General features: G+C 46.7%; 1 protein-coding gene across 1 annotated transcript in view; it reads left to right on the top strand.

The window, feature by feature from the left end:
- The window catches only part of ITGB2 (integrin subunit beta 2), a 49,067-nt gene that overhangs the window by 9,509 nt on the left and 26,685 nt on the right, over positions 1–12,873 (top strand). The window contains exons 2-5 of the mRNA XM_015419752.1: positions 625–693; positions 2,148–2,236; positions 6,374–6,554; positions 10,685–10,855. Coding sequence (XP_015275238.1) covers positions 636–693; positions 2,148–2,236; positions 6,374–6,554; positions 10,685–10,855 — 499 coding nt within the window. The 5' untranslated portion in view covers positions 625–635. The remainder of the gene's footprint in view (positions 1–624; positions 694–2,147; positions 2,237–6,373; positions 6,555–10,684; positions 10,856–12,873) is intronic.

Genomic DNA, 12,873 nt, shown 5'->3' with positions numbered 1-12,873 from the left:
AAGAGATTGGATTTATACCCCGCCCTTCACTACCCAAAGGTGTCTCAGAGCGGCTTACAAACTCCTTTCCCTTCCGCTCCCCACAACAGACACCCTGTGAGGTAGGCGGGGCTCAGAGAGCTCTTGACAGAAACTGCTCTTTTTCAAGGACAGCTCTTATCAGAGCTAGGGCTTGCCCAAGGCCATCCAGCCAGGTGCAAGTGGAGGAGTGGGGGAATCAAACCCGGTTCTCCCAGATTAGAGTCTGCGCACTTAACCACGACACCAAACTTTGGTTTTATCACTCAAGCAATCCTTGTGCCTGTCAAGGTCTTTCAAGGTTCTGTGTTTGAGATTGGATCGACATACGCAGCCAAATGAGGTGATGGAATCGGGCGTACTACTATTGAACGCTAGCCCATCAAACAAAAAAACTTTCCGCTGGTAGAAAATTTACATTTTCATTTTCGTAATCAGACGGAGTGTGTGTTTCAGTTTTCTGTCTAAATGTCCTTTTCCCTAGCAAAATATGATTCTATTGTAGCTAAATTCCACACATTTTAAACATGTTTCTTAATATACTATGTCCCTATAACTTCCCTTATAGTTACTGAGTGCAGTCATTTTCTTTGTGTGTTGTTTCAGCTGCACGGAGGATGATTCCCGAACGCTTCCTTTTGCTCTCGGCAGCTGGGCTGCTGTTCCTCGCCACAGGTGAGTATCTGCCCCGCCACTGGGAAGGAGAGAAAGTAAATAGTGATTCACCCGAAAGATGGATTTATTGTACTTGTCTACCATATCACATCGGTAAGGCATGGGAGGCCGTCATGTGGGGGCCACAGCCTTGCCAAAACGCATTTTTTAAATGGCATTGGCTGCCCTGGCAAGCAGCAGCCTGTAAAAAAGGCCCTGCTAGGTTCAAAGGGCATTGAGAGTGTTCTGTCCGTCTTTCACTCCTCTTTAAAAGCAGGGCTATTTTTGGGCAGGATTCTGCTGCTGGGTGTGGCCTATTATGCTAATGAGTTCCTGCTGGGCTTTTTCTACAAAAAGAGCCCTGTAAAAGGATGTGGAATGCTGTCTGTCAGTGAGAGTTGAGTCCAGGGCCATACCTTAGAGACCAACAAGACTTTCACGCTCCCTTCATCAGATATGTTATCTGGCAAAGGGAGCTTTAACTCTCAAAAGCTTATATACCCCAAAAACCTTATTGATCCCTCAGGTGCCACTGGATTTCAAGCCTAGCTGTTCTGCCGCAGACTAACATGGCTACTACCCTCTGAAGTGGTCCACCAGATCATTTTTTCATAGTGAATAGTGATCCCCCCCCCCATTGTGAAACCAAGGACTGGCTGTAGCAGAGGAGGAATCTAAGCTGTGAAGTCTTGTGAGCAAAACTTCTACCCTGTGAGCTCCTGGCATGAAAGCTGTGAGCGAGCAATTTGGCTGCTGCATCAATTAGTTTGCTCTGGAGCCATCCCTTCCTGAGGTAAGACAAAAATGTGTGAGCCGGAGGCTAAAAAAAATGTGAGCTAGCTCACACCAACTCAGCTTAGAGAGAACAGTAGAGAACATAAAAACATAAGAGACGCCAATGTTGGATCAGTCCAAAGGCCCATCCAGTCCAACACTCTGTATCACACAGTGGCCAGAAATACCAGGTGCCATCAGGAGGTCCACCAGTGGGGCCAGGACATTAGAAGCCCTCCCACTGTTGACCCCCCCCCAAGCACCAAGAAGACAGAGCATCACTTGCCCCAGAGCCCCTATCTATACTTTGTGGCTAATAGCCACTGATGGACCTCTGCTCCATATGCTTATCTAATTCCCTTTTGAAGCCATCCATGCTTGTAGCCGCCACCACTGTAGAGGCCACAGATTTGCACGTAACTGCACCAAACAAAATATCCTGTTTGCCAGGGTAGAGGAGGAGGTTGGGGAAGCCTGTTCTTCTCTACCTTCATTCATGTATTTTACATAGGTGTATGAGACATTTATTTTAATGCTATACTCTAAGGCTGCTCCCAGGAGAAAGCCCCACTGCTTCAGATTGCTTCTTAATTTGCCTTGAATTTCAGCTTTGTCAGATGTAGAGCTGATTTCCCTACCTGGATACCGATTTCTCCTTACCTTTGTTAACATTGATTTCTCTCTCTCTCTTTCTCCTTGAGCACTTTCCCTTGAATGCACCAAATACAACGTCAAGACCTGCGAGGAATGCATCCGTTCCGGCCCAGGCTGTGCCTGGTGTAAGAAGCGGGTAAGCGTCATTGTTTTTATGTGCCAACGCTCCCCTCCCCCGTTAATTAAACTGAGGCTGCGGTCACACACACTAAATAATCCACTCTCAATCCACATTCAGTGCACTTTCCAACTGGACTTTTGCTGTGTGGACTGGCAAAATCCCATTTGAAAGTGCATTGAAAGTGGATTCTTTAGTGTGTGTAACTGCAGTCTGAGTTTTAAAATTTTCCAATGCCCTGTTCCTGCCAAACATCTTGTGAACAGCATGTTTTGGTTTGAGGAGAGAAATTACCTGTTTCTTGTCCTATTTTGGATGGACCTTGGACTGATTCAGGTTCCTTGATTCTGAAAGATGAACCCCTGTGTTCCGTCAGTCTGCTTAGCTAGGCTCTGTTGTCTTTATGCCAGCCAAAGAAAAAAACCAATACCAAAATGCATCATCAGCCTTTCTGCTGGCAAGGAGGAATGCGTCAGTATCGCTCCGCCAAGCCTTCCAAGGAGAAGCAAAGTGGTGTTCGTTCTATAATACCATTTTACTATGGAAAGGTCATTGCCCAAGAGTTCTACCAAATCTCTATAAACTGGTGAGCATCCCCTATCATGGAATTTACTAGAGAATACTACCAACATAACCAAACTATGAAGTTTTTCTTGTGGTATCTAATAGTAAAGTTCTGGCTGGTGCCAGTAAAGCAAGCCATAGAATCAGGCCACACACGGAGGATGTTTATTTCCTTGGGGGAATTCCCCAGTTATGTACGAAAATAGGGCTTTGCAAATTAATTAAACGAAGAGAAGAAACGGCATGATGCGGACTGGCTCTGTCCCTGGAGGTACAAAAAGTTGAAAGCCGTTGAGAGTCTGTTTAAAAGGGATAAAACTGGAGAGGTGACAGGCAGTAACGTGAATAGAGTTAAACTGAGAGCCTTCTATTCTGTCTGGATTGGAGCCAGTCTCCAACCTTGGACTTTTCCTTCTTACTCCTTTCTGTTTTCATCAACTAAAGCGCTTCATGAACTGGGGCCCATATAGCTGAAGGGCTGCTACTCCCGATTGTGGGTTCCCATGGAGCAACTCTGCTGCTCTCTACTGGGCCTGCTGTGTGTGCCCCTCCCCTGACCATGGGGTGTTCTGCACTCCACCAATCCATCTGTTTGGGGGTGATATAGGAATGTAAAGATCTGCTGAATGCCCAGCGCCCTGCACAGCTGCCTCATTAAGGCCACTCGGAAGGAAGTACCCCGGACCATCAGGATCTCCTGCGGCAATCCTCATCTGGAGATGAGGATGGGAAACAGGTTGTTATCCCCGTATGGGCCACCAGCTTGTCAGGTCATGGGGGTTCTGGGGCTGAGCTCAGTGAAGTAGGGCCCTCCAGGGCGTGAGTTTTAGCAAGCCGGCTTGGCTCTGGCCTCCGATAGCGCAGGGGGAGAGGGGTTTGCGTGCTCCCTGATCCCTCTTCCCCTGCTCATGGTAGCCCAGTTGCTCTCCCGGTGTCTCTCACCCGTGCTCTTCCTCCCCACCCTGCCCCGTGCCTGCTGCTTAAGTCCTCGTCTTTGGGGCAGGACGCCACCGGGCTCTCCAATCTCCCCCTTCCTGGGTGGGGCTCATGTAATGGATGTCCCTCGTGCCCAGTGGGTCACCTCCTCTCTGGACCCACCCCATTCCGTACCCTGGGGTGGGGTGGGGTGGGGCTGCCCAGCCTCCAACTTCTCCTCCCTGCCGGCACACCAGCGGCTGCTGGTGCACCTGCCTGCCGCTTCCTCCCCCCACCGCCACTGGCTTTCTCCGTGCTCTGCTGCCGCTCATGGAAGGCCAGGCATACCTGCTTTGCACCCACGCCAAGCAGCACTGGCAGCCCCCCCCCCCGCTCCCTGAGGTTTCACTGCCCATTTCTTCTTCTGGAGGCTGCCTGGTGTCCCTCTCTGCTGGTAAGTTCCAGATGCAATGTCCCCTGTCTCAGAGCTCCAGACTGAGTGGCAAGAGAGACTAGATAGCTAGACAGGCACACACTGACCTTTCTTCCTGTATCCATTCTGCCAGTGGCGTCTTTGAAATGCAAATTTGTGTTCTCAGGGATCAACTTCCCTTTCCCCTTCCTTCCTCTCTCTCTCTGGGTGAAGATGTGCCTCTCTACCTGCATGCACCAAGAGAGGAACAGGCACCATAAGGCAGATGGGCCTTTTGCCACCAGCTTCCATCCTTAGCTAGTAAGTTAGCAATCTATCCATCTCTGCTCTTTCCTATCCAAAGTGTACTTCTCAAATAAAGAGAGAGGTATTTCTCTTCTAAACTTGCAATGTGGCTCTGTGTAGCTTTGTAAGCTGAGTAACCTGGTAAAAGTGACGCTCCTGCGTTTGTAGCTTTATTTAAGCAGTCTTCTAACTAATGGTGACTGAACTTAACCACACCAGTTAACTTCAATAGATGCTACCCCTGGACACCGGAGATATTGGGGGTGGAACCTGAGACCTTCTGCATGCCAAGAAGATGCTCTGTTGCCAAGCCATGTCCCCAACCCTGAAGCTTTCTGTCAGAGGTCCTTAACCTTTAATGTGCTACCACCCACGAACTGTTCAACATAAGAACATAAGAGACGCCAATGTTGGATCAGGCCAAAGGCCCATCCAGCCCAACACTCTGTGTCACACAGTGGCCAGAAATACCAGGTGCCATCAGGAGGTCCACCAGTGGGGCCAGGACATTAGAAGCCCTCCCACTGTTGACCCCCCCAAGCACCAAGAAGACAGAGCATCACTTGCCCCAGAGCCCCTATCTATACCTTGTGGCTAATAGCCACCGATGGACCTCTGCTCCATATGCTTATCTAATTCCCTTTTGAAGCCGTCCATGCTTGTAGCCACCACCATTTCCTGTGGCAGTGAATTCCAAGTGTTAATCACTCTTTGGGTGAAGAAGTACTTCCTTTTATCCGTTCTAACCCGACCGCTCAGCAATTTCATGGAGTGCCCATGAGTTCTTGTATTGTGAGAAAGGGAGAAAAGTACCTCTTTCTCTACCTGCTCTTTCCCATGCATAATCTTATAAACCTCAATCATGTCACCCCTCAGTCGTCATTTCTCCAAGCTAAAGAGCCCTGAGCGCTTTAACTTTTCCTCAACGTTATCACTGAATGCCCCCCCCCCCAAAAAAAAAAAACCAAGGAAAATTAAGATATAAAAACAATACTCCAGACAAGGCAACTTGATTTATGTAGGTATATTTATGGTACACATGCACGATTCAGGTATATTTTTTATTTGACCCTGATGGCCATCAGGCACCTCCATAATGTTAGGCTTGATCCCTATTTTCTGTGTGTCTTTTTTTAAAAGGCCCTGGGGGAGAAATCTGGGATTTTATCCTCAGGATGGGATTAGCTGTACAAAACATCTCTCCTCCGCACTGGGTCCACCTCCCACAGTGGCCATTTTGTGGTCGTACCCATCACCCTGTGTCAGAATTCCCAGGGTGCCCACAGACTCAAAAGCAGGGGTGGCCAAACTCGCTTAACATAAGAGCCACATAGAATAAACATCAGATGTTTGAGAGCCGCAAGACATGAACAGATATTACACGTACAATTTTATTGGAAAATATGCAAATTTGCTTTTTATGAACACTAAATTGATTAGATGGGGAGGGAGGGGAGAAAGAGAGAGAGAGAGAAAGGTGGAAAGAAAGTGGAAAGAAAGCAAAGAGATGGGGTGAGAGGTGGAAAGAAAGCAACTTTAACTTTAAATGCATCCTCCAAGCCTCCCTCTGCCCCCATTTTTAAAGTTTCTTTCTTTCTTTTCTCTGTCCCCCCCCCCAGCCTACCCAGGGAGTGGAACACTGGCTGGGGAAGGGAAGACCGATTGGGGAGGCATGCCACACACAATATGTGTGAAAGAGCTGCAGTTTGGCCACCCGTGCTCAAAAGGGTGCCCCCTGGCTAGTCCAATTCATTGGGGCTTCCTAACATCTCAGACGCACTTCCTTTTCAGCCCTGCTGCCTGAGTTCCTTTTCACGGGAATGCCCAGGGGCATTCCCTGAGATCTTCTGCGAGCCAAAGCACGTGCTCCTGTGACTAAGTGATGGCCTTTCCCCACTTGTGCAAAACTTGCTGACCGTTTTTAACCCTTTCTTTCTTTATTTTTTTACAAAATACAGAATTTCACAAAAGTGGGAGAACCAGATTCCATCCGCTGCGACACCAAGGAACAGCTCCAGCAGAGGGGGTGCGAAGAGGACATTGTTTTCCCAGAAAGCTATGCCAATCACTACCCTTTGCCTCCACCAAATATGAAGAAACAAATCTACCCGGATGAGGTGCATCTGCGGCTAAGACAAGGTGCTACTTTTTACTAATCCCTATAGACGTTGAAAGCGAAAGCAGAGCTGAGTCTCTGCACAGTGGAATTCACTATTCTGGCTCCTTGAGGAATAAACTCATACATACTAAGGCCCGTAGCTAACGTGGGGCCCACGGGGCCCGGCCCCCTAATGTTTCTTCCAGGGCCCCCAAACAGAGCCTTGGATTCTCCTCCCCTGAGCTCCACAGTAGCTATGTGCCTGTCGGTGAAACGGGGGCTGCATGGGATCGCAGGGAAGCCATTGCACAGGACAAGGCACAGGATTTTAGCTGTGTACTCCACAGCTCTGAAGTACACTGGTTTGCAGTTAGTCGATCAGCCCCATCTGAACCAGCACAGTCCAGGGCAAGGAGGAAAGAATGTGCATAGCTGAGCAAAAAAATTGCCCCCCCCCCCCCAGCAAAAAGTTGCTAGCTACAGGGCTGGTACTAAGGCTTGTTACTTAGAAAAGAAATAGGAGTTCTTTATTGTACAAAAATTCCATGCTCGATAGCAAAGGCAGAATAAAGCTTTCTAGCTATTTATCTACATGAGTGGGGAGAGAGATTGTAGAACACATGGCTCGCCTTCATAATGGACAGAGAGGGAAAAGGGAAATGATTGGAAGTAAGTGTTCTGGGTAACAAAGGGACAGCTGCAGGAGTAGACAAAGGAAAGGAAAGGTGAGGAAGGTCAGGAAGCCCTTTACACAGGGCTGGCATCAGCCTCAAACCATAGAGTTTTGCCCCACTTCCAGGTGACGTAGGCATGTTGCCTTTATTTCCAGCGATGTCATTGTTTGGGGAGGGGATTTCCTCCTGCTGGCCAGCGGTGGGCAGAAGCTCACGAATCCAGAGATCCCCCCACGCCCACCTGGGGAATGGCAATCCTACGTCAGCGTACTCTGAGGTAGGGCTACTGCCATGGTCCAGGTCTTCTGGTGGGGCCTGCTGGTGCAGCCCTTCACCCCACTGACCCCCCCCTGCTGCCCATCTGCTTGTTGTGAGCCCTTCCATCACCCACACTCCCAGCTGTGTGCACCGCCCACCGTAGTCAGGGAAGGGTGGGTGAGCACTGGGAGCACTAGGAAATGAGCAAGAGGGTTGAGGAAAAGGATAGACGAAGAAGAAGGAGAAGAAGAGAGACGAAATTGGATTTATACCCCGCCCTTCACTACCCAAAGGAGTCTCAGAGCGGCTTACAAACTCCTTTCCTTTCCCCTCCCCACAACAGACACCCCGTGAGGTAGGTGGGGCTAAGAGAGCTCTTGACAGAAACTGCTCTTTTTCAAGAACAGCTCTTATCAGAACTACGGCTTGCCCAAGGTCATCCAGCCAGGTGCAAGTGGAGGAGTGGGGAATCAAACACGGTTCTCCCAGATTAGAGTCCGCGCACTTAACCACTACACCAAACTGGCTCTAGCTACATAGTGGGGAAGGAGAATGCAGGCAAGTAGGCAAGGAGGTGTTGGGGGGGGGGACACAATGGAAAGCGAAGGAGAAGGGCGCTCCAGGCACTTTCTGCCTAGGGCCAAATGAAACCTGGCCACTGGGCCTGCCTTTACTGACGCTCTACTGCCCTCCCCTGAGACACCGATGTCTGTGCTAGCATTAAGCGGCATTGCACAGTTCATTTCTTCTAAGAGAACAAACCTCCCTTGGAGAAAGTTCAGGCTGCGGTGCAGGCAGTCATTTTTGCAAAGTAACAAGAATGCCTCCGCTCTGACCTCTGCTGTGGCACCACTCCAGATCCAGCAGGAGTAGCACGATAGCTGTGCCAAATATAAGACTGAGGAGACAATGCCTCCCCTCTTAATGGCAGCTCCTTCCTCTAATGTAGAAATCAATAATCTAGTAGAAGTTATTCTTAGGCAAAAGGCTAAAACGGATTCCTGTCTGGTTCGAAGAAGAAGAGCATACAAAGTGAAAGGAAAACTTAATAACAATTAAGAAAACATTCTTGAAATTTTGGAACATGGCTCCATGGGAATAGGCAGCGCTGTACTTTTTCTTTTTTTTAAGAAAGCTACATGATAATCGTGGATAACGGATACAGCTGGTTAAGTCGTATATACCCAGTATTATTCAATATCTCTACACGTGCATGTGTATCTGTTGAAGCAATGTTGGAGAGCAAGTATAAGCAGGTCTACTCAGAAGGAAGTGTGCCTAGGATTGCATTGCTGGCCACATTGCTGGGAGCTGGGTTTGATTTTCTCAGTTGCTGCTTGAAGTGCTAAAAAAGGACAGGAAAGCAGTTTAAACATGAGACCAGTGAAATAAAAGAAGTTAATGTGTGTGACCTCGGCAGTGGCATCTCTCTAGCAGTATCTCCAAATCTTTGAAAAATATTGCTTACAGAGTTTTACATGCACATAAAGACTTGAAAGGAGCTGCGGTGGCTCAAGTGGTTAAGACACTGAACTGCAGGCTCTGGAAGTAGATAAATAGGTACCACTTCGGTGGGAAGGTAACAGCGTTCTGTGCGCCTTGGTGTTTAGTCATGCCGGCCACATGACCACGGAAATGTCTTTGGACAGCGCTGGCTCTTCAGCTTTGAAACGGAGATGAGCACCGCAACCCTTGAGTCGGATTCGACTGGCTTTCGAGCAAGGGAACCTTTACCTTTAAAGACTTGAACATTAAGGTCCATGAGGGTATTTCATGTCGCCCATAGAAGGACTGTCTTTTTTGTTTGTTTAAAAATAGATTCTGTGGGCTTTTCTACGCCCGGTTTTTGCTGCAGCTTGGCTTCTTAACTGCATTCTCCCCCCCCCGCCCCTTCCCTTACATAATATATAGTTTTTGTGTTGTTGGTCTCCAGTTTTTCTTCAAGTTCCTTCTGTGTGTGTTTTTTTCACTGCCTTTCTAATAGTCTGAAAAACACCAGAGAAATCTTTTTTAAAAAAACTCTCAAGACACTGTGTGTAAAGGAGGGTGAAAAAAGGTGCAGTTATGAAGCCATGCTGGAGTAAAAACCTGGTGTGGAAAAGCGCAGTGTGTATCAAGAATGTCTCACAACGGTACATAGTTGCTCCAGGGTTGTTGTTGTTGTTGTTTTGTAAATACATATTTTATAACAGCAGGGTTTTTTTTTTAAAAAAAAAGCTTTTAAAAACCCTCCTCACACAGTGCCCAAAATAAATTGATATCCTATCTCGAGGACAATGGGCTAAGTGAAATATCTGAAATATTGTTAGGCAGACACATTGTTACAAGACCCTTTGTCCATATTTTACAATTAAATAAGACTAGTAATTTTTGCCAAATAAACAACAACAACAATCATCATCATCATCATCATCATCATCATCATCATCATTATTGGTTTCTAGACTGCCCTCTCCTGTGGTACAGGGCTCAGGGTGGAGTACAACAATAAAAGCAACATTCATATAATAAATTCATAGTTAAAAGCAATAAGAATGCAATACTTCTAATTAGATGCCACTGCCTCACGGGGGTGGGGGGAGGCAAGAGACAAGAGTGCCAGCCAGATGGAAACCGTCGATGTCCTCGACCATACGCCTGGAGGAACATCTCTGCATTACAGGCCCTGCGGAACGGCAAAATGCCACATGTTCTGATCTTCAAGATCGCATTTTACCTGGTTCTTGAATGACTGTGGTAAGGGAAGTACAGACAGAACTTGAAATATTTTGGGATCTGATATACTTCATACATTAAATAGAACTTGCAACATTTACCATTTGAGGGCCAGTTTGGTGTAGTGGCTAGGAGCGTGGACTCTAATCTGGAAGAACTGGGTTTGATTCCCCAGTCCTCCACATACAGCTGATGGTGTGACCCTGGGTCAGTTACAAGTTCTTTCCAAGCTGTTCTCAGAGAGCTCTCTCAGCACCACCTCCCTCACAGGGTGTCTGTTGTGGGGAGGGGAAGGGAAAGGAGATTGTAAGCCGCTCTGAGACTCCTTTGGGTAGTGAAGGATGGGGTATAAATCAGATCTCCTCCTCCTCCTCTCCTTCTCTTTCTCCTTCACTTTACCTTAAAAATTGAGGCAGGCCAACAAGAGCACCTTAAGGGCTCTGCTGTAAGGGAAAATGAAGAGTCTGTCAGCTGTGCTAGAGCATTAAAGGCAAATGCTTATTCTGTCCCTTTTAATTTGACAGATCAACCTGCTGTTTTTAATGTGACATTCCGCCGTGGTGAAGATTACCCGATTGATCTGTACTACTTGATGGACCTCTCGTACTCCATGGCAAACGACCTGGACAATGTAAAGAAGCTAGGAGGCGATCTGCTGAAGGCTCTCAACAAAATCACGAGACTTGCCCGGATAGGTGTGTGCAGGTCTGATTAATGAGGTGTAATTGCTTCCTGGTACTAAAGGAGCTGTGGTGGCTCAAGTGGTTAAGACGCTGAACTGCAGGCTGTGGAAGGTCAGTAGTTCAGCAGTTTGAGACCCGGGTGCCGCAAGACAGAGTGAGCTCCCATCTCTAGTTCCAGCTCCTGCCAACCTAGCAGTTTGAAAGCAAGAAATTGCAAGTAGATAAATAGGTACCCCTTCGGTGGGAAGGTAACAGCGTTCCGTGCGCCTTGGTTTTTAGTCATGCCAGCCACATGACCACGGAAACGTCTTCAGACAGCGCTGGCTCTTCGGCTTTGAAACGGAGATGAGCACCGCAACCCTAGAGTCGGATTTGACTGGCTTTCGAGCAAGGGAACCTTTACCTTTACTTTACTAAAGATCTAATCTCCAGATTCAAGACATTATTTTAATTCAGGGCTTTTCCACATTCTCATTTTCATTGTTTGTAGGTTCCTGTTTCTTTGGAGGTTTTTTCCTGTTCCACACATTTTGCTCCCTCTAGTGGTCGATTCGTTATTACAACAGGTCATGTCCAGAGCCAGTTTGGGGTAGTGGTTAAGTGCTCAGACCTAATCTGGGAGAACCGGGTTTGATTCCCCACTGCTCCACTCACAGCTGCTGGATGACCTTGGGCAAGCCATCGTTCTGTCACAGCTGTTACCTCAAGGACAGTTCTCTCAGAGCTCTCTCAGCCCTACCTACCTCACAGGGTGTCTGTTGTGAGGAGGGGAAGGGAAAGGAGTTTGTAAGCCGCTCTGAGACTCCGAGTGAAGGGCGGGGTATAAATCCAGTCTCTTCTTCTTCTTCTAGCTCAGTTTTTATGCCAGACATAAATTGGTGTAATATTGAATTGAACACTAGAGGGAGCCAAACACATTTGTCTTAAGAAAAAAAAACCAACGAAGAAACAGGAACTTACAAGTGAGGAAAATGAGAATGTGGAAAAGCCCTCATATTAGGAAAATTACAAAGGGGGAGTCTGTTTTTGTGTGCCAAATGTTTCAACAGTTACATTATTCGTCTTGTTGCATTGAAGGAACTCTCAGTCACGAGCCTTCTGCTGCCACTGCATAGCATGGGAATTGGGCTGCTTCTTACATGGAACAGTTTCGGTAGGCATACATAAAAACACCCATCTTATGACCATGACTACTGTAAAGTTTTAAGTGTATGCAGATATTATTTTACCCCCACACACATCACAGAATCATGCCATCATCATGAAAGTGCAATCTGGACCCAGCTTCCTATCGCTTATTTCCATGATATACATGAGATGCACCAAAACTATTTATGTGCTGGAGCCATTACAGTGTTTATCTGTCTAGCGTATTTCTGTGCCCCTTCTCCACAGAGTTCCAGGGAAGTGTGCATGATGTTCCTCACCCCCATTTTATCCTTGCAGCAAGTCTGCTCCATGCGTGGCTAATATGGTGGAATCAATTCCTCATGTCCTCCTGTTCTGCAGATTCTATCAGGAGGAACGAGACCATCGTATACTACCCCTTCTGTCTAGATTTAGCCCTTTGCAGTCTTATCTTGACTTTAGGCCAGAAGTCCTTCGTAAATTCCTCTTAGAAGACGTTCAGAGCTCAGTGACTTACGCTGTGGCCAAATTTTGTTGCTTAGCTATTAGGAGACGTAAACTTATTTTAGCTGAAAAAAATTGTATGATTCTCTTATTAACACTATCTTACATTACTAACTTTTTAAAATATATATATACTTTCTTTATTGAATTTTAAAGACATAACAAACACAGATAAACAAACAAACAAATACCCAACCAAAAATTACATTTTCAACATAATTGCAACAGTCAAACTTAACTTTAAAATATTTCTTCATATCTTATGTATTTTCCACTGTAACCCAACGCATATTTCTCATAATTTATCAATCTACTTTTTAACCCAAAATATAAAGGTTCTTAGACTTACATTCTAAAGTAATTACCTATCACCTTATCTTCTTTTATTTACATTACTA

This window comes from Gekko japonicus, unplaced genomic scaffold (assembly GCF_001447785.1).
Source record: "Gekko japonicus isolate JY-2015 unplaced genomic scaffold, Gekko_japonicus_V1.1 scaffold2026, whole genome shotgun sequence".
NCBI classification, from domain to species: domain Eukaryota; kingdom Metazoa; phylum Chordata; class Lepidosauria; order Squamata; family Gekkonidae; genus Gekko; species Gekko japonicus.
The sequence above is the reverse complement of the archived record's forward strand: the minus strand, read 5'-3'. Positions and strand labels throughout refer to the sequence as shown.